The 20,830-nt window shown below is 44.9% G+C and overlaps 1 protein-coding gene across 1 annotated transcript; it reads right to left on the bottom strand.

Annotated features, from left to right (window-relative positions):
• Positions 1–601: 601 nt before the first annotated feature.
• LOC144114514 (pancreatic lipase-related protein 2-like) lies at positions 602–15,139 on the bottom strand. Its single transcript, XM_077648310.1, has 6 exons — positions 14,974–15,139; positions 11,276–11,463; positions 7,758–8,069; positions 5,011–5,263; positions 3,267–3,461; positions 602–2,802 (listed from the first exon to the last, which is right to left on the bottom strand). The coding sequence occupies exons 1-6, from the start codon at positions 15,122–15,124 to the stop codon at positions 2,549–2,551; spliced, it is 1,353 nt and encodes a 450-aa protein (XP_077504436.1). The 5' UTR covers positions 15,125–15,139; the 3' UTR covers positions 602–2,548.
• Positions 15,140–20,830: the final 5,691 nt, after the last annotated feature.

Here is a 20,830-nt window from a genome sequence, read left to right as displayed (position 1 = left end):
ACTGCAGAAAAGTGGTCGGCCACTTGATTTAAAAAGCCATTAACGAGCATTGGGATATAGAGTTCCGCGATAAATTCTAAAAATGTTCTTGGAGACGAATATACACATTGATTTCTGCGTCCAAATGACCGTGACGCTTATTTTATTAGGCTTTACCAGGATATGCAAAATTGAGATATGTAAAATTGGCTCTAGTGGTACGGTATGGCGCAGTGTGGTATGGCATGTGAGGTTCAACGTCCTGAAGCTAGCTGTACGTTGGTTATGAGAGTCGTCATAGTCGAGAGATTTACAGGCAACTTCTTTTGTAGGAGGTTGTTGGGTAGGATCGTGTGCCGTCGGTCCCCTCCCATCCGCTCTGCCACGCAAATATGCATTAATAATTGTTTTTCATTCTGTATTTTGTTGGTAGGGAGGAGGCAGCATAATTTAATGCGATTCAAATTATGTTTTCTTGGCAATGACGCACTGGCTGCCATGGTGAGAACATGAGGAAAAACGGCACATAACCTTCTTGTCAAAAACTGCGTTTTATCAGAAAGAAAAAATTATGTCAATTTACCTTTTGTTGAATTCTGATCCAGAAATGAAAAACGAAACCTTGAGTGGAAAAAAATCGAGTTACTTTATTTCTCTTACTTTTGAGATACATATTTAGATTATTTGCTTATGTTTATTTGACATGTGAAATGAGCACGAGGGAATGTAATGTGCAGATTCTGTAGTCAGGCGAATCTATTGTTGGTTCCAGCATGAAGCGACGCAAGCACAAAATACAGCGCAAGGGTCACCCGGGCGTATGCTTTTTTGAAGGTGCTTCCACTAACTGCATGGACCACATAGGCGAGCAAGGACCCGTAGCCTCGCACATGGGTCTTTATGCGAAAGTAGGTTGACATGGCGAAAACCTTGCGTGTTGACCGCTAGTTCTCAAGATAAATAAAATGATGGTTGGTTTGTGCAGTTAGGCCAAATGCGAATTAGGTACGCTAGCAGTTCGATTTTTCCTTCGGTTGCGTTGTTGATCAGCTCCAGTGTTCCTGGATGGCAGTTGTTCGGATAGCGATAATGGGTTAATGTCCATATATGCAGAATTGGTCATTCTCTCCAGTTATAGGACCCTTCGAGTCTTCCTACCACTCCTGGCGCAGTGGCGCAGCGGTCAAGCGATGCGTCACTGACCTTCTTTGACAAGTGCTGCCATCGGTGGGACTTGGGCTCCTTGAGTTGGGTTGCGACCCAGGTTGCTGTTGCCGAGCAGAGCAGCCTCTCGCGATTAAAGGATCTGCCGCCTGACACGGCTGGCAGGTTTCTAGGTATATAAGTATATATGCCTGGGCCGGTTGCCCACCACCCGGTGACCAGGAGAGCAGCCTGCCACAAAAGCGGCTTCAGGCAAAGACAGTCACACAACGGCTGTGTGCTGGGAATGGTCACTATAACTGCTTACTAAAAAGATGATTTCTATGATCTGTCTGCCTAACTAAAGCCAATGTTGTTAAACTGATACTCCTAATCTCAGAGTCTGACGAACTAGTTGCGTGGGTGACCATGTTTTATTCTTGTGGCATGAATAATTTACTGTGATAATGGCTATCTCTTGAAGGACGTGCGACGCTATAGAGTACCGAGTGTTATTTGCTGTTAGTATAGAATACAGTTCGTGTCTTTACGAATAAGTGTTAAGGAATCCATGACACCTATGAAACAGATGAAGCCATATTATACCATCGTGTAGGCACAAGTGATGTTATTTCTTATTTTATTTGATTATTTTACGAAGTAATTGTTAGTACCAAATGCATTTTATACCTGAAAGCTTAATATCCAAGGGAAAGGCTCTGAGCCACGCTATAGTGCCAAGCGTTGTACCGATTTCGAGCACTTGGGGCTCAACGGCGCGCAAACATGAGTATACACGATAGTTTTCGCATTGGCCTTCATTGACAATCGGCTGAGGCTGTCGATTTTTCAAGCCGAGAACTCGTGTGCAGAAATCTGCAAAAAACAAACTTTAATGTTTCGCTTAGAACACACGTTGATATTTCCACGGATTCATTAATGGTGGTAATGTATTTTGTAAAAATAGAGCTTGGTTCGAGATGTCTGCAGAAAACTCCGGCCCCACACACCGAACCACGACGAGCAGCTTCCGTCTGCATGCGACTCATCGGTGTCAGACGAAATCAGAGACCCAAGCTTCGGGGGGCTTAACTGAGCTAAGCCTAAGGCTGACCGTCCGTCTAATATTTTGAGCCAGCTGCTTGTTTGGGAACTTTGAACAACGCACGACTTTTACACAAAATGACCATGGCTCCAAATCTGCAGCATGAGCACAGGCCGTAAATTAAATAAGGAGAATGTTAATGCATACAGACTCTTTAAGCAACAAAAAAAATGTAACAATTAGCATTGATTTTTATGTTTGCATGACCGCATAATTCATCTTTGCGCAGATGTCATTTCAGAAGGTGTCATAGCTCCTTTAAAGTAATTCTGCTCGGCCTACTGGCAAACACTGGGCAGTCTTATTCGAGAGCTACATATTTCAATGAGAGGTTGCCTTGTGGCGTGAGTCCTTGCAGAACGGGTTGTCATCGTTGGTCCACAAGAACTGGGATCCACGGCCGCTGGCTTTGGTGCTGAAGTAACCCATCTCGCCCTGAGGACCGGTGACGCTGCACTTTGAGTTCAGGAAGGTGTCGATATCGTCGCATGGGTTTGACATGAATAGGCAGTGCCGATTTTCATGGAGGGACTCAATGAAGTACTGCACAGCTCGGCGGTGGTGACAGTAGAGGTCTGAAGAAGAACACGACGCAGAACGTCAGGGAAATCGCTGGTTTCTCCGCTCGCTGCATTGTTTCAGATGGCACACGCACCCAAAAACAGCCGACAAGCGCACAATGCAAGCAAGCTTGTCAGTGGCACTTGAACCCTTCTCGCGAACTGCGCGACAGTTACTTCCCTTTCTCTCTTCCCGCTACCGCTTGCATTCCCGCGTCCCTTCCCACGGATTAGGATATATAACCGAATGCTCCTTTGCTTAACGTCCCTGAATACATTCATTTTATTCTACTCGTTTTCCAAGAGCAGCCAATATTTCTCACGCGCTGTTCAGTAAAATTGGCCATGGGGTGCACTTCTTCATTCACCACACATGAAAATTAACGCCTGTTTGCCTTCAATACCGAGACACAAAGCTTGACCTTGTTATGTATAGACACTGAACGTAATTAAATCTAGGAATATCTCAGAGCTCTTACCAAAAAACCAGCAGCCTGGCTGAGATTTCCCTCCGTTTGGATAGAAGTTGACGTCGCCAAAAGGCGACTCCATACCGAGCAGTCCAGCCAGAACGTTGCTGCCGGCTGTCGTGTGAATGGCGTCCACGAATGAGGCGTCCTCTTTAGACACTTGGAATTCATATGTCTCGAACAATGGACCAGCAGCATCTAGCGCTGCGAATCAGCAAACACAGCCCAGGGAAAAAAAAAAAATCGTGATGGTGATGTTAGTAGAGTATGCTCCAAAAAAACCTAAAATAAAATACAACATTATGCTAGGCCACGGTTTACACGCTTGATGCCGGCTTGCACTCCCTCATTCGTCGCTGATGGCGACAAAATATATTAGCAGCAGCTCTGACCTACGCTGCCAGCATTCAGTCGACCGCCGATACCTTCGTGCATCTAGCTGTAGTTCGGTAAAACTCACGAACGAGGCGGCGAATGCCTCTCAAAGGAGGCTCTCTAGGCAATGGCGTGGACAGATTACACTGATGTCGTGCTTAATCCTCTTGCAGTTGTTAGAGTGAAAACCCGGAGCTTGTATATGCAAAGGGATTAACCGAGAATAAAGCGGATTAACCACGACATCACGACAAGCGGTCCATACCCAGCAATTCAGGACGAAAACATTTTTGAGCGGGGAACCGCTTATGAACGCAATTTTTTTCATGTAATGTAAGATTTCAGTATCGCAATCAATATATCCGCAAATCATCCTACGGCAGTCTTGTACTTTTTTCTATTCACTTTTATTGGTATCGTCAAAAGCGTTCCACATTGGTTTTCTTTGGCAATCTTAACTGTTCGATGCGATCGCTGGAAAAACTTTAAAAGAAAGATTTCGCTACATATCAGAATAATGAACCACTACCCTCAATATTTCCATAACAGCTTCATACAATTTTCCCATTTTCAAAATTTTTGCCTGAGAAAGCTGGACTTGCATTGCCTCTAGGGTCTCCTGGGAGGAGGGCTCGCCCTCAGTTCTTGACTAGCACTTGTATCTGGCTAAGTACTCTTCCATTCAATACGGTAAGCATTCTCGGCGCTTCTGTCAAGTCTCATTATTTTTATGTCCTAGGTTATAGCAGCAGTTGTGACTACAGTGAGGTCCAGGAGTCCACAGAGCAGACTTTCTGCAACTGTTTACTGCCTATTTCACCACTCTCCATTTCCTGCCACCCAAGCAACACAGGTAATCGGTTCGAAGGCCGGTCCTACAAAGGACCAGAGTGAACCCATCCATTTGCAATACTGGGCTGATTACCTGTGCAGTTTTGGGTGCGAACCGCTCACCAATGCATTAAAGGGCACTGTACAGAATCATACGAATACTGATTGAAGCACTCTCACTTGTGCTTAAGAACCTTGATAAGTCGTGAATAATCCGACTGCTGAAGCTCGCGTCTAATGCATCACGAATCTTACACAGGCCGTCACGCTAGAAGATTCACATTTTTTAATGTCATCACCGTGTCGGTTCCGAAGAAACAAACTTCATGGCACACTATTTCGGCTGATTGTCAAAATTACTAGAAATAGTTGAGCGTGACGTGCCTTGGCACGCGCATAGTATCCACTTTAGCACACCTCCTGAAAACTTGGAACGCGGCGGCACTTGCAAGACAGTCTCGTTTGTGCGTCACGGTATGGCTAAATTTAGGCACTCCCGTCATGAATAAAGTCAAACTCCGACAAGAAAGAAGCCGTTTGTGCGTACCGGTAAGCCGCCCAATTTTTGTTCCCGTGGCGTTGATGAAGTGGCGACCACTGAATCCGGCCACCTGTGCACCCAGGCTGAAGCCCACCAGGTGGACGTTCGAGGCGCGCACGGTTTTCGGGTGGTGAAGTATGAGCGCCTGGATCAGCAGAGACACCTGGCGGCCTACGAGAGCAGCGTTTGCGGACGCCGCCATGTAGTCGGGGGCGACACAGCCCTTTCTCCAGTCGACAAGGACCACATTCACGTCTTTCTGTAAATGCCAGTGAAGAGCCAAGTTTTAGATGTTTATGCGGGAGCGGAAAGGCAAGTCACCTTTCGGCAGCTGCAGGTTTTTCTACTGGAGGTTCAGCGTGTTACCACAAACTTTCGTCCTTTCATGGCTCCGCGGGGTCAGAGTGTAAAGTCTAGCTTTCCAACAGCGTATGCCGTTCTCGGCGCATGTCCTATAAATAAAACGCCGGCGTTGAAAGTTGCGCAAGGTGCTGTGGACCGGGAGCTTAAGCTGCCTGGGTCACTACCAGTCTGATAATAGCTCAGCAAGGTCTCTTACCATGCTCCAAGGAAACATAGGGTGGATAATTTCAATGGTCCGGTGCCGTTTCATTCAAATTTCACCCATGAAGCTTGTCGTAAACACTAGCATATCAGATGCTATATTGATGCGCAGTCTAAAAATTCGTGCCTGCAAACCTGGAGCTGAAAAACGGAATATTTGGCTTTGCTAACCAACAAAATAAGTATTGAAAGCGTTACACCAATCCGAAACAGTGAGTCAAGTATTGTTCCCAGTCTCAGTCCTGCAATCTCCTGCAAATGACGCAAACGTGAAAAAAATATCTGTCTGGCACTCTACTCTAAGCATTCCTTTTGTTACCGGCATAAAACTCTTTACTTGCTATGCCCGACTCCTACCTGCGTGTCACATGTAGGTTGGACGTACTACAGACCAAACTTTAACAGATCGTATCTGAAAGTCCTGCAAGGACAAGCTCACACCAATAAATCTAAGCATCCGTTGCAGGCCCATTGTTCTAGTAACTATTATCACATGTTGAGTAACTGCCAGTAAACTGCCGAACAGATGCAACCACTGCCAATAGATGAACGCACATCCACTCAACAATTCATCGGTGCTCTGTTATCATTTTGCCGTCGACGATTGCGCTACTGCGCTCTAAAACACATGATAACGATTACAAAATGACATCCGCATGAAACAATTGGTTCCTCACCAGAAGAGATCGAAGAATTCATTGCATAGAAAACGCTTTGCTATCTCAAATCAGGTAATTTCGTCTCTCTCTCCCCCCCCCCCTTTTTTTTGAACATTTTATGCATGAGTTCTTTTGCCAGTCTTTGGTTTGTCAAAAGCAGCCCCCAAAAACTGAAGCGAGCGGGAGAGAGGTGTATTACACTAGCTATTCTCGTCGTGGCGAATTTTAGATAACAGATGTGGAGCTCAAACGGCGTCAAATATTTTTTTTTTTCGTTTTAATGATGAAAATGCAGCTACCGAGGCATCATGAAACTTCGAGTGTTACTGTTAGTGCCCCTCTATTAGCTGTCCAGCGCCAGCTATTAGTCACACGAAGCTCTCTTAGTTACTCGCGTGCGGCAGGCCACTGGTGTAATTGAAGTCTTTTTACACGATAGCGCATGCAGCTCGTTCAGTCGAAAAGCCGTCGGCGTAGTAGGCATCGCGTGACGGAAATAATCGGGGGCTGCGTAAAAAACTGTATCATGGTAATTTGTGGCTCTAGTGAATGATGATTGATTGGTGTGTGATAGGCGATGAAAAGTTAATGAAATCATCATAATTAATTGATTAATTAAAGAAATGAAAAATATAAAAAGGGGGTTCAAAGGTGTTAAAATGCTCAGAATGAAAAGCCAATGCTTGATGATGCTCATTAAGAAAATTTAGAGTGTATAATTAATTAATTAATTAATTAAACTAATGAAAAAAATGCGTTCAAGGGTGTCAAACTGCTCAGAATGAAAAGACTAACCCACTACGCTATCGCGTCATACGCTTAAGTGCTCTCTCCCATTTTTCTTTTTGTAAGTAAGCCGCTTCTTTTGCTTTTTGTGGGAACAGTTGGACTGGCATCCGTTACTGGTAAACGGCGCTCATGTAATCGCTGCATTCAGCATAAATGCAATAATTTTGACGTTCATTAAAAAGTTTTGTGAGAAAATGCGCACGGGTTCTCCACTGCTTGTCCGACTGGGACTCTACCGTGAACAACACTCTAACGATTGTATGACTACGTTTTCCATTTTGAATTTTTATTTACAACCAAAAGAAAAGGCTGGGATGCCTTGGGGCTCCGACAGAGTCAATTCGTGCGGAATGTGCTCTTACAGGTTCCTTGCGAAAGACATACATTTTTATTCTTTTATTTTTAGCAGTTTAAACGAACCAAAGATTTGTCTTCTAGAATTGCTCTTAGCTGAGGGCTACTTTGCTGAAATTTCAATCATTCCGTATAGGTGCTAGCTGTGAAGAAAGGAAATCGCGTCTGCTATAAACACTGAGCTTCACAAAGGGTTCATTGCACCAAATGCGACCACTATGGAGACGGCTTAATCGTCGTGCGCCCAAGTATTGATCGTTCGCCGCACTCGAAAGGTTCGAGTCCATATTTGGTGGAGTTGGCGACGCATCGAATCTGTTGCGGGACGCATACAAAGGGTAGCCGTTTACTTGCACTTTTAATGATCCTTCAGTCTGGGTGACTCACCAGTCGAAGGAAGGCGTCCCGCATGCTGGTAACCCACGATTTCTCAGCGTTAGATCCGAAGCCATGAATCACAAACACGAGGTCCTTGGCTTTGTTGAAATGACTGGCGTCAAGAGTGGCGTTGTCGTTGTAGTCTAGGTGTGCTGGAACCTTTCTGTTCAGTCGTGAAAAGAGCAAGAACTTGGTTCCGATCACCTTTGGTGATCTAGGGTGGGCGACGAAGTGAGAGAACTTCCCACCCAGGCGGTCGAAGCAACCGACTTTGTCGTAGCATACTGTCTGGTCGCTGTAGAAGGAGGTCTTGGGAAGTTTCTGCGCAGAAGAAAATAATAATTTTCAGCGTCCTTACCTTTAAAAAACGATGCATAGCCTGGCTGTAGAAGATATGACCCTATTTAAGGCCCGCAGTAATTTCATGCAAGGGTGATAAGCAATTCTATTGGAGAGATCAGAGTCTGTTTCTTTCGCCTGTGAGTGATTATGTAAAGCCGAGCGCTCCACTAGGCATCTCTAGCGTAGTGTGCCCCACGGTAGTGTGCTTTCTGTTTCATCTTTAGCTTGCTGACACAGCTTACTGCACTAAGCTTCGTTTATGGGCACATTCAACGTCCGAGCAGCAGAATCTTGGTATGGGCTACTGGTACATACTGACGTCTAAAAGTGCCCATCCTGTTCACTTTTATGTCTCCCGTCGTGTTTTTTGGCGGTGCTGTTATATGATAACGCTCGGCCATTTTACGGTGGCTTTTCTACAAAAAGCATCAAAAGTTTTGTGATGTCTTGATTTGTTTCAAAAAAGAAAAATACAGCGGAGGAAGCAGTGGAGATATTCCTGAAAGTTTTGTGTACGAATGTTCAGGTGAGACGCAGCTTGCGAATGCTTTGTTTTTTATTGAGAGGTGACATCATAAATAATATCACCTGACGTGACGAAACACTAAAACGATTATACATGATAGGAAATGCGACAATTTTAAAAACATCCGACCGGTTCCAGAAGCGCGAGCATGCATCACATAGCTTATGCGAGCGAATGTTGGCAAATGTACAAATAAAGCGCACCTCTTTTTCACACGCATGGCAAAAAGGAATTGCTTGTGAGCATTACGAAAAATTAAAGAATTAAGTCGTGGGCTCTTTTCAAAGGCCGCCGTCCAAAAGAAACGTACGACTTGATCCGGAAATAAAGCAAGGGTCACTTAAAGAATAAAATGATGTCATACTATCTTGTGGTGACTGATAAATTAATATCATGTCACCGGGAAATCTTTGAACGTTTGATGTACTCAAGTACAAGATCTCGTAGAAAAAAAGATGGCTCATTGGAGCTTGAGTTGCGGCACACTTGGCACACACTCAGAACAGTGCATGGTATTGATGAGGATATTTTATAATTGCACTGAATATGTTGCCGTCAAAAAAAGTATTCCAATTTTCTTGGAGGTCGCCCTTCATATATCATGTAGCGTACAAAGTGCACGTGCGAAAAAAAATTAAAAAGGAATGCTTTTCATGCCGACCAGTGTTACTGTTTCTAAGCTGTTATTCTTTAGGCTGTTTTGTTTTCTGAGGGAAGCTACTATTTAGAGGACAGCATATTTTTTAGCATCAGGTCACAAGCGTTCGATTCAGCCTGCTATGCACGATGCTTATACAAGACCGACACGGAGAGATAGGAACATTTTCTAAGACCTTTTTCGGTGCGAGATATTGTGATATTCAAAGCACACAACAATGCTATGTTATCTTCCAAACTTCTTACCGCAGTCGAGACGATTTTTCCGTCCACATAATGGCAACAATCTCGAGATAATCTTCTTTCTTAGTTTTCGGGTGCCGTCTATTTCATACATTCGTAGTACTCTGCTTTTGTCAAGACGATGTGTGCGGGAATATCGCTCATGTGTAGCTGCCTTAACGAATTAAAGCTTTGAGTGCTTCCATTGCATGCTCAACAGCATACAAATCCTTCGACTTAGTAGAGCCAGCCGCATTGATTACAAGACTGTTTCCCTACAACATAAAGGAACGCTTCCACGGGCGATCTCGCCGTTTGGCCGAACTTATGCAGGCGTTTGCAGCCGGCTGAGTGCTAGAACACAGCAGTTATGAGGCCTGCAATGTGTTTTGACGCATTCTTTTATTCTTTTTACACACAATGTAATTAGGATGACACACTCTTACTATACCTTGATTTTACTGCTTACCGTACTTACATCGTGCTCCTCGTGATACTAGCTTTTCTTTAAACTTCGTGTTAAAGGAGGACTCGTTTTCGTGCTGTATTTAAAGCAAGGCTCTATAGACGTCGCTCTTGTTATTTTGCTAAGGCATTCAAGTCAGCACATGCAATCAGGATGTTAAATTTTACCGTGAATTTTATCACTCTATTGATTAGTGTCTCAGGATGAATTCACATTTTGTGGCTACAACACTTAACAGTGCGGACAATCTTTGACAACAAATAAATCGGGTCAAGTATACACACCTCCTGCTTAAACAGGAAAAATTAAATAGCTTCATATTGAGGTCATTCTTGACAACAATCATCACGATGAAAAAAAAATATGATAAAGATTCGCGTGTTTGGAATAACTGCACTCCGTATTTTTTTTTCTTGGTCAGTTTTTAACGAATGCCTCCCCTGACGCCTCCAACAGTTTGCGCTGAAACGTGCTCCCTGTGCGCGTCTGGCGTGTCATTTTGTTTCAGATGAATTTTGTGCTTCACTTAGAAGCAACGTTCCCGAATATTCGATTGAGATGCTGCACAGGCTTACAGCTTGCAGGATGTGCAATTTCAGCGTGCTGGTATGTTGAGAGCACGATGTGGCGAAAAAAAAATGGCTGTGGTTTAGCTCTGGTTAAACCTGGAGTGACGCGATAGCTACAGCTGGCCGAGGGAACTAGCTCAGTCGAATTGCAAAGTCAGTCTTTCGCCGATGCGTTTCGCTGGGCGTTCCTTCTTCATCTTCGTCCCTGGAAGCGGATTCACTCACTCTCTCTCCCTCTCCACTCCTCCCCACCCGGTTTCTCCTGCGCGCCGCGCCGCCGGCAGCTGCCACGGTGGCCACGGCGCCGCCACGCTGAAGGCTCGAAATGCCAGCACAATGTAGGCGCGCGGCGCGCACACCAGCTGCGTGCTCTGACGTCACACCGCGCATGCGCACAGCTGGCGGAGCGGTGGTGGCTCGGCTCAGAGCGCAGCCACGCTGACCTCGCGAAGTGGCTGACGTAGTGTAGCTATCGCTACAAAATAACATGCAGAGGTTTTTGTAATATACAATAACTGCGTGAAATACCCCAAATTCAAGGATAAATTCGAAAAGTTTTTGTTCATGTCCTTCTGCGCTTCCACATTTCTTCGCACTCAGCTGTTCAGTATCCGCACCGTACCACTTAAGGTGGCGCCCAATATTTGCGCTCTCATCAGACCTACCCACTACCAACACACTTGATCCGTGACGGTAAGCTTCAGGCTATAATGAGCGCAAGATGAAGGACAATTTTGATATTTACCTTAACTGCTTCATTGGCGAGGTGAATGCTTTGAAGCATCTTTTTCCCCCATTTCAACTCTTCAGCGGAGATCATGTCCATGTCCGAACAACATCCGTCGCTTTTCCCTTTAGCAGCCAGCTTCTTAAGGACATGATGCGATTTGTTGGCATCTCGCGTTTCGGCATGCGAGGCAGCCAAGAGCGCCACTGATGAAAAAGAAAACGATACCAGTCAGGTGAGCTGAGTTTACCTCACATTCACAGTAGCCGTGTGAAAGCACCTACATAGCCCCTACTTCGCTGCATCGTTGACAAAACAACTCGTTTCAACTGCGTTAAGACCTCTGTGCTTTCCTGATTGTACAAACGCGCTCAGATTGTTTGGTAAGACGCAATTTGATTCAAAAATCTCATTCAATAGAAATTTTGCAGTGTTTCGTTTTTCAGTATAAAAATATGCATGTGGTTTAAGTCGACTTCCGTACATCAATTGCTATTTTCAATTGCTATTCTTTGGTGAGGGGGGGATGAATGGGAAAACACTACTAGTTTTAAACGGCGCTATCTTGGATTCCAGAAACCGAAACTATGCCGCCATTTCGTTTCCTGACGTCATACTAACATAGTTCCACCTCTATCCACCGTATTGGACCGTGACGTCATCATTGACAGGCGGCAGGTGGCTGTTTCTACAATGCTATCACGCTACAAGTCTCAGTGCGAGACGCGCTGTTTTCTAGTTGCTGCCACAGATGGCGCTGTGATCTCACGGTGGTAGCGGACCCCACAAAATCTCGAAACGTGATGAGTAAGAGCTAACGCTCCTAAAACAGAAAGCTTTGCGCTCTAGCCAAAGTATATGCGGACGCAAGCCACCATCATACTTTTTGACGTAAAAATGCTGTCGCATTTAGTGACACATGTGTGCTTTCAAGTGTATCCAACTTTACGAATCACTGCTCTCTCCAGCTCATATACTTACACGACATTCTTCACCACAACTGTCAGAGGCGCACATCTTGCGCCTTGCGGGTGCCAGCAACAATGTGCAAAGCATAGCCAGTGTTCGGACCAGTAATACGCTGAACAATGCTGCCCGCCTCTCATTTTTTTACTTCTTAATCTGTATTTCGTAAGTACGCAGCGCCCGCAAAACCGTTATGGAACACCGCGGTCACATGCACTCGACTTTTCACACTAGACGAACATTCGTAAACTAGCCATCATCAGAACTCGAACGAGCGCATACGAATGAGGACGAGAAGAGACTCACCCATCACAAGCGCTAATTTCCAACTGTTTCTTTACTGACACTGAGTCATGTATACATGCATCTTTTTTTAATGACGCATCCACTTAGATGCCGACTTTTGATGGCCGCTCTTAGAAACATGGTTTCTTTACAAGCAAGTGATATGTGTTAATAAAGGAACAGTTGGAAGTGAGCTCTTGTACGTGATGGTTATGTTTCTCCTCGTTCGCGTTTGCAAGGACTCGTACGAAGAAATCCAATACCAACTAGTACAACGTCCCGCGCTCTTGTACTACCGGATTCTTGCCAGCAATTTTCTACTGGTAACAAAAATTTGCACAACCAGTTTATAAAAAAAATGAAGCACGCGTGTTGTGCGTTATTGTAGACAAAAGCTAAATCAGTTCTTTTTTTTGGAAAATCAACTAATTTCTTTATACAAACACCTTTTGCTCCATTCGTTCCTAAGCACTGACCAGTATTCATTCCTATGCGGCCCGTAACATGTGCCGGAGGGTGTCACTTTATTCTCGTAAATAAACTACATAACGTCTCTCGCTGTTAAAATACTCGCAGAATGTCAACTGCACTAATTACACTCAAGTAAACTACCGCAAAGCTGTCAAAATTTGGGCGCAACCCCCGCCGAAGATTAATGTCTAAGTGCGGTTGTCTCAAAAATAACTTCTTGATTTGGTACATGGTGCTTTGAGAAACCAGAACTGCAAATTAAAACATGGCAAGGCATGTCATTGTGGCTTAACGTTCCGAAGCTACACTTCTTTACTTTCGACCACCTGGGGCCCTTAAACAGGCACGACATAGCACATTAGTATTTCTGAAGTGTATTAGCATCAAATTTCTCCGCAATAAAGAAAATGATCGAATCAGTAGCTGCACTGAGTAATAAAGGTCGGTTCGTGTCTTTCAACGCTCTTGTGAACACAGCATCCCATGTCATGGTATTACAAGGGGGCCAGACACTTTTCGTCAGTTTTCAGGAGGAACAAGGAAAGATGGATGAGTTGAGAATCAACACAAATTAGGGCATCACCGTGAGACACTTCATGTGCGGGTACCACATTATTGGGGTATTTTTCTTGCTACAGATAAACGACACAAGAAATGTATGCACTAACACCTCTCTTGCATACGCAGGACTCATGCAATTAAGACCTGCCGACGGAGCTCTGAAGCTGTTTTTCCGCTATTTTTTGCGTCTCATGCTTGCAAACATTGTAATCTCATTCATCACCTAGTCAGTTGGACTGTTACAGCACCGTTTTTAGTGTTCCTTACTGTCAGCATTCTACGCACGATAACATCGTAACCAACGCCAACAGGGAAAGTACATGGAGATAGGCTCTTGTTGCAAGCAGCACCCTTATGTCCAGCTTGAAATGCACCAGTGTCTACAAAAAAAAAAGAAGCAGAAATCAACGCTAAAGCACTATACGAGGACTGAGTGGTGACGTGTCATCCGGGTCGTGACAAGCATTGATCGTGAGATGGCGAATTTTCCGGCGCAGTGACTCGAGAGACCTCTTAGTAGCGTAGCTCAAAGTGACACAGCAATGAAAGGTAGGTCTACATGACAGAGCACTGACATTTGTCGCAATTTTTGTTGGGCTACGCCCAGCCCCTTTACTTAAACTTACGGTTAACCCAAGCGTCACTTTTGTTGAACTATATGAATAAACTATTACCCAACTTTGAAAAGTTGGGTAAGTTGGATTGCTAATATTCCGAGTCATCCTCAAACAATTTGCCATCCGCTCTGAATGCTAACGACTTCTTGCCGCCTAAAAATAGCTTCTCAACGTAGTAACCCTCAGCAAAATTATTTACTTTTATTTATTTACTAATTTATTTATTTTCTAGTTTATTTATTTATTATATTTATTTATTTATTGCGCATGGATTGTTACGTCAATTCCATCTGAAGCTGCCGGCTGAGGGAAATTCTTCTGCTCAAGCCCAGCAGTAAAAACGAATTTGTCTTATCGAGAGTCGTTGCGGCTTAGCTCCCATTGCTGTAGAGAGAACACAGGAATTTTCGAAATGTGGAAGTCACTAAAAAGTTAAACTTCCTCACACCCTAACCTTGTGACCAGGAATCGAGGGGTACTCTTTGCGCTTGCATATGCCAGCTGCAGAGTGTACCATTCAGTTCCAGGATCTGAGTCCACAGCGCGAGGAACTTTCTCTTTTTCATGACTTTCATGTTCTGGAAACTTCTGTGAGCGCGTGTGAAATACCTGTACAGACACTAAGAAACGGATAGTATAAGAAGGAAGAAACTAAAGTGACTTTCTATTGCAGAACAATGCCCATCTGTGCACGAATAGTCACATGCAGTGACTAGTACGTACAGGTTGAAAAGCAGCGAGAATACTGTGCATTCATGCATCAAAAACAAAAACACGAGATCCAGGCAAGAGGGGCGCCGCAACACGTGCACTCACCGAGGCAGAATTTGAGAAGCATTACGAGCAGCAAAACCTTCGGAAGCCAATGATGTGACTGCGCCGTGGAAAGCTGGGGAGGCCCCCTTGCTGGCAGCTTTTTATCACTCCAGGTGTGGACGCAGGCGGCGTGTGCAAAGAGGGAGGGCATGTACTATTTTACCTGGGGCAAAAGAAGGGACGTGCAGATAGAGGCCACGTGATAGCAGAAGGATTCCTTATCGCCTCTGGCCACTCCTGTGTTTCTCACTCGGTCATTATCACTCATGACCACGAGCTCAGCTGTGTGCGAATTATCTTTTTTGCGCACTCTTAGAGCACTGGAGTACACGGCACAATAAGAATCGAAAAGTGGCGTGTTCCCGATAATGCAGCCTGATTCGCTGCAAGTTATCGAGATTATGTCTGCCTTGCGCCCTTCCTGCTGGGAACAAAAGAATAGGTCGTAGTCACCCAGGAGTCCCATAATCTAGGAATACTGAGACCTTCGTACGATCGTAAGATAGCGACGCAATGCTCTCATCGGGTTGTGCATTTTTTTTACCTTAGGAGAGAGAGTGATAAAACTTTACTGGTAATTTAAAGGATGTACGAGTCAGGTGGGCAGACTCCTTAGTTCAGGACACCCGTGGCCTGCGCTGATTTCTGGACCTGCCCTTCGAGCCGTTGCGCTGGTTTACAAGAACTATGTCTGACCAACTCGCCCACCAGTTCATGTTGTACAGCTTTATTTCTTGTACAAGGGGCTCTATTTATTCGCCCTGTCTCACCGAACCGCCTCGTTTCATAGCCGTCATCGCAAATGCTTCGTGTAAATCGCGAATGCTTGGCTTCTGCATTCGAAAGCGCATTCTGCCTCCCGAGGTGCTGGGCTTGTTTGTGGGCTTCCAGCCTTCAGTTAGCCACGGCATAAGGATATGCAAGTTCTTGAGGTCCGAATGGCAACGTCAGGTGAGGCTATGCAAGGATCATCTGAGGCTTCTTCTTCAGTCTTCAAGTCAGAAGGGACATTGGATCAGCGCTGTGTTTTGTCCCTTTCTGTTTGTCTTCGAGCCGTTGCGCTGGTTTACAAGAACTATGTCTGACCAACTCGCCCACCAGTTCATGTTGTACAGCATACCACTGTGCTTTAGGAATATGACTATGACGTTATCCACAGCAAGTCGGTGCTTGCCTCTTGTTCCGAAACCAACAAAAAACGTGCGTAGATTGAATTATGAATAGATGAAGTTGGTGCAGTTCTATCATTATTTTTGTTATCACTAATATTATTTATTAATTACGCACTGTCCTGCCACAGATTTGAGACGTTGCTGGAGTGGCTAGGTACTGTGCAAACGAAAACTAGTATGACACATAAAAGGACAATAATATAATTTCTGGCCTGCGCAGGTGGTGGCTGTCGCAGCAAGCCATCGATGCCACTCCAGAACTCATCTCTGCATGAGAAAAAGGAAACTTTATGGCCATCAGGAAATTACCTGATAGTGACTGCGCTCAGTGCGTCGGTCCGGCAAGCTACCCGTGCCGAAGAGACAAGTGCAATGGGGGCGGCAATAAAGAGCGGAACTTAGTTCGCGTACCATGATAAGATGATATTACGTTCGTCTGTGCGCCGATAATTAAGTGATAAAATATGGGAATGCGTCGAAGCGGAAATACGGCACTCGTAATTGTGAAAAAAATCATCTGTTGGCTTTATGCTTTATTCGGCATATGCGGCCTTAGCATCGTCATGTGCACAACACAATTGGTGCATGCACAAGACGAGGCCTTAAAAATTATTTATAAACTGCGAGATAGCGTTCTTTAGTCATTCCCTTCAAAGTTCTCTTTATACAACCTGATTTTTTCGAATTTTTTGCGCATACTTTACGTGTTTAAGAAATTTTATTTAAAAAATACGTCAAGATGCTTAAATTCTCTGACGCTGTCCAGGCAGTGTTCTCGACAGCCACACATGAATTTCATACGCTCTTTCTTAATATTCAAACTGCTTTGCCATCTTGTCGCCTACTTTCTATTTGTCAATTTTTCCAGTCCCACAAATATTTAGGAAAACTTATCATCATCATATTCCAAGTTAGAGTACATAACACAGTCGTCAGCGTACAAACTAAGTGTACCGAACAATTTCACCGAAATCTAAGTACCAATAAAGATCAACTTTTGGAATACTATCTCTTGTCACCGAGCCTACCTTTCAAAATTCCTCTTTAAAAGCATATTAGGAATACTGTCCGTGCCAACACTTTCGGCAGTGTTGGTATTAATTGAAAAATTAAGCATATTAGAACAATTAGCATTTGGGAAAACCGATAGCGCTAAGTTAGGGGCAAAGAATTCGCTGTCATTATCATAACCTCAACCACAAAAAAATCTCTGGCGGTTTAGCATTTGTAAGCGCGAAACGCTGTGAGAAAACTAATTTTTGCATTTAGACACCCCCGCCACGCACACCTCAAAGCGCAGTTGATGGGTCCACTGATCCAGGGAGCAAGTTATGCGCCTTTCCTTTCCTCAAAATCAACGGAGTTTAAATCTTGCGCCGGTTTCGAGAAAAGGAAAGGCGCATAACTGCCTCAATATGTAGTTGGTTGCCAGCGCCTACTCACAGCTCGATTGATGAGTTCACTGACACAGTTGCCCAGATACACTCGCCACTCAGAGGCTTCAGACGGACAACGCTGAAACCCAGGCAGTGCGGCTTGAAGGGCTTTCGCACTAAAAAAGCAGGTTGGAAATAACGATTCATAGTAACTGTTCTGATATTAAATGCTAGCAGTCAATGTAGGAGACAGGCGAGGAGATAAAGAATACTTTAGGGCACTTTTTCACATTTACTTTCTAGCAAGAGGCAGTACGCAGATATGCAGCAGCCTTGTCATAAATGCGCTGCTGGGACTGTTGCTCCAGGAAACAACCCCGCGTCCTTGAACATGATAACCATTTTGCGATGCAATACGGACTGTGGAGGGCAGAAGTTACGCCTGTTGTAATACACAACATCCTTCTTAAGTATTTGTGCACGAACTGAATCTTAACTATGGTTTTTTCTGTGAAGAAGAATGGTTGACTAGTTATGCAGCGATTAAAGTTTGTCGCCACCAGCAAGACTGATCAGGGAGACGTCGGAGAGAGGATACGAAAGGCCCAGCGCTTTTTCCAGCATTTTTGAGACCAGGATCCTCAGTGCAGCCACTGAAATGTAGCAGCAATACAACTGGCGTTGTATTGCTGCTACATTAGGCCACACTAGGCCACTAGGACATTAGGAACACTAGTTCACGCGCACACACACACACACACACACACACACACACACACACACACACACACACACACACACACACACACACACACACACACACACACACACACACACACACACACACACACACACACACACACACACACACACACACACACACACACACACACACACACACACACACACACACACACACACACACACACACACACACACACACGAGCACGCGCACGCACGCACACACACACACACACACACACGCACACACGCACACACGCACGCACGCACACACGCACACACGCACACACACACACACACACACACACACACACACACACACACACACACACACACACACACACACACACACACACACACACACACACACACACACACACACACACACACACACACACACACACACACACACACACACACACACACACACACACACACACACACACACACACACACACACACACACACACACACACACACACACACACACACACACACACACACACACACACACACACACACACACACACACACACACACACGAGCACGCGCACGCACGCACGCACGCACATCTGTTCCGCAGTAATTGCAGTTATCTGTTCCGCAGTAATTGCAAGGTCTAGAGAAAGAAATACCATGGACGAAGTAGGTATATGTTATTTCGCAGCAGTGCATTAAAAACCAAGAACGACTCGGTTGTTCATTCTAAAATTCTGGCCAACTGCTCTTTTATCATGCATATATTTAGATGTGTACCCTGTCTCACAATGTGCTCTGAAACGGAAGCTACAGCTGGCACCGCAAAATCAAAGTTTGTTGCTTTCGACGTGCAACGAGTGCGCGGTGCATGCCGCTGGAGGAAAACAATTCACCCGCATACCGTGAATCCCCTTTGGTAAATTAAACAGCGGTCATATCGGGCCTCTTTGGTCTGCACTAGACGTTACAAAGGAAAAGCCTTTTAAGAGCTACATGGCTACTCTACTAGTCTTAATATTTTTTGCAAAATTGCATCTTATCTTTTCGCGTTCCATTCTGTGTTCGTGTCTTCTATTTTGAGTGTTCAATTAGACATGACATATTCATATGCTTTTCATTATTAATTTATTTACTCCTTAACCTCGCAATTAGGCATATCTCTGTTCTGCTTTGCTCCTGGGCTATCGTTCCCTGTTTTTGCTATTGATTTATTGTTTCACCTCATTATGTTGCTTAACCACAAGGCTGCTCTTGGCTGTAAAAATATATGTTGTTACCTGGCGGCCGGCCAAAGATAGAGGCGCGATGAACGATGGACAAGAGATGAATTAATGGCGGTGGGCCTAGCGCGACCGCTCCGTGCCGCGCCACTGCCCACTTTCTCGTCTTCAAGTGCGGGAAAATATGATTAATTGATAGTAAAAGTAACCTTTTTTGTTAATTTAACGCTTTCAGTAAATAAAATAATATCGCTCTCATTTCCAAGGTATGGTATTATGTATACCAGTGGATAACTCCTCCTTTATTCATGGACAATTCCTGAGTGAAAATACCTTGACATAAATCCCTGGGTTTCTGGTGCCAACTCCAAAGGAGTGGCGACGATGGCTCCGGTCCGATTGTTATAGTGTTGTTTAACTTGCATCGATGTCTCAGTACACAAGAAACGAAATGCAGCAACCGCTACCGGGATCGTACCCGCGGCCTAGCTCATTGGCAAGACGCCATAGCCACGGAGCCACCACAGCAGGTAGAAGAGAACACTCGGAAGCTATTTTTAGCACCTTCGCGTTCTAAAAGCAGCCTGCTGACTCCTCGATGAAAGTACGTTTATTTAGTGGTGTTCATCTTTGATATTTGCATGTTTTGGAGACAATATAAACAATTCAACTCCCAAGAATGTTAAAGGGGCTCTGAAACACCTTCTTAAGATAGTACATAAACTCGCTCAGTCATTACATTCTCTCGTCACGAGCACCTGAGCTAAATAATGCACTTCTACACGCAGCAGAGAACCCATAATAGCGTGCGAAAGTTGGCGAGTCCTTTCCAGCGACTTTTTCGTGCCAGTGCTCTCCTCCGTCGCAAGCATGCTGCGCAGTTTTGTTCAGAGACGGTTATTGGCTACATTCCTTCTTGCGTTACGCAGCTACCATGACCACGGCCAGTCAGTAGCGTCACTCCGGCGGGTCAGGAAGCTTCGACCCCGGGGATTTCCTGCGGTGGGGCTGTCGGAGGAGCGCCGACTTTTGAGTGCGCAAGGAGCGACGAGAGAGAAAAGGCGCGAAGGCACTGAAATTCAAATTTGACTACAGATAACTCAGCTTTCACAAAACTCACCAGAAAAGCTCTTGCTGGAGGATATTCGTAAAGCAGCGCCCTCTAACATCCCAGTAATACCGCACCTTTACTAAGAGCCCATTTCAAAGCCCCTTGAACGCACCCGAAGCTTTTCCGCTTGCGCATGATGCATCATGCACTCTGCTTCGTACTTTTCATTTTAATTGGTTTTAGTGGCTTACGCCAAGATCTCCGGTCGCAGAAAGCGGCAGTGGTGGTCAGTCGCCTAGTTAGTTCTGGTCTTTCGCC

Source organism: Amblyomma americanum, chromosome 1 (genome assembly GCF_052857255.1).
Source record: "Amblyomma americanum isolate KBUSLIRL-KWMA chromosome 1, ASM5285725v1, whole genome shotgun sequence".
Taxonomy (NCBI): Eukaryota; Metazoa; Arthropoda; class Arachnida; order Ixodida; family Ixodidae; genus Amblyomma; species Amblyomma americanum.
The sequence above is the reverse complement of the archived record's forward strand: the minus strand, read 5'-3'. Positions and strand labels throughout refer to the sequence as shown.

Coding starts and splice junctions, on each gene's coding strand:
- LOC144114514 (XM_077648310.1), bottom strand. CDS start 15,124: ATGCCCTCCCTCTTTGCACACGCCGCCTGCGTCCACACCTGGAGTGAT. Junction 8,070..11,275: donor TCGCCAATGAAGCAGTTAAG/GTAAATATCAAA, acceptor TCTTCTGCGCAG/AAACTTCCCAAGACCTCCTT. Junction 3,462..5,010: donor AAAAATTGGGCGGCTTACCG/GTACGCACAAAC, acceptor GCTGATTCGCAG/CGCTAGATGCTGCTGGTCCA.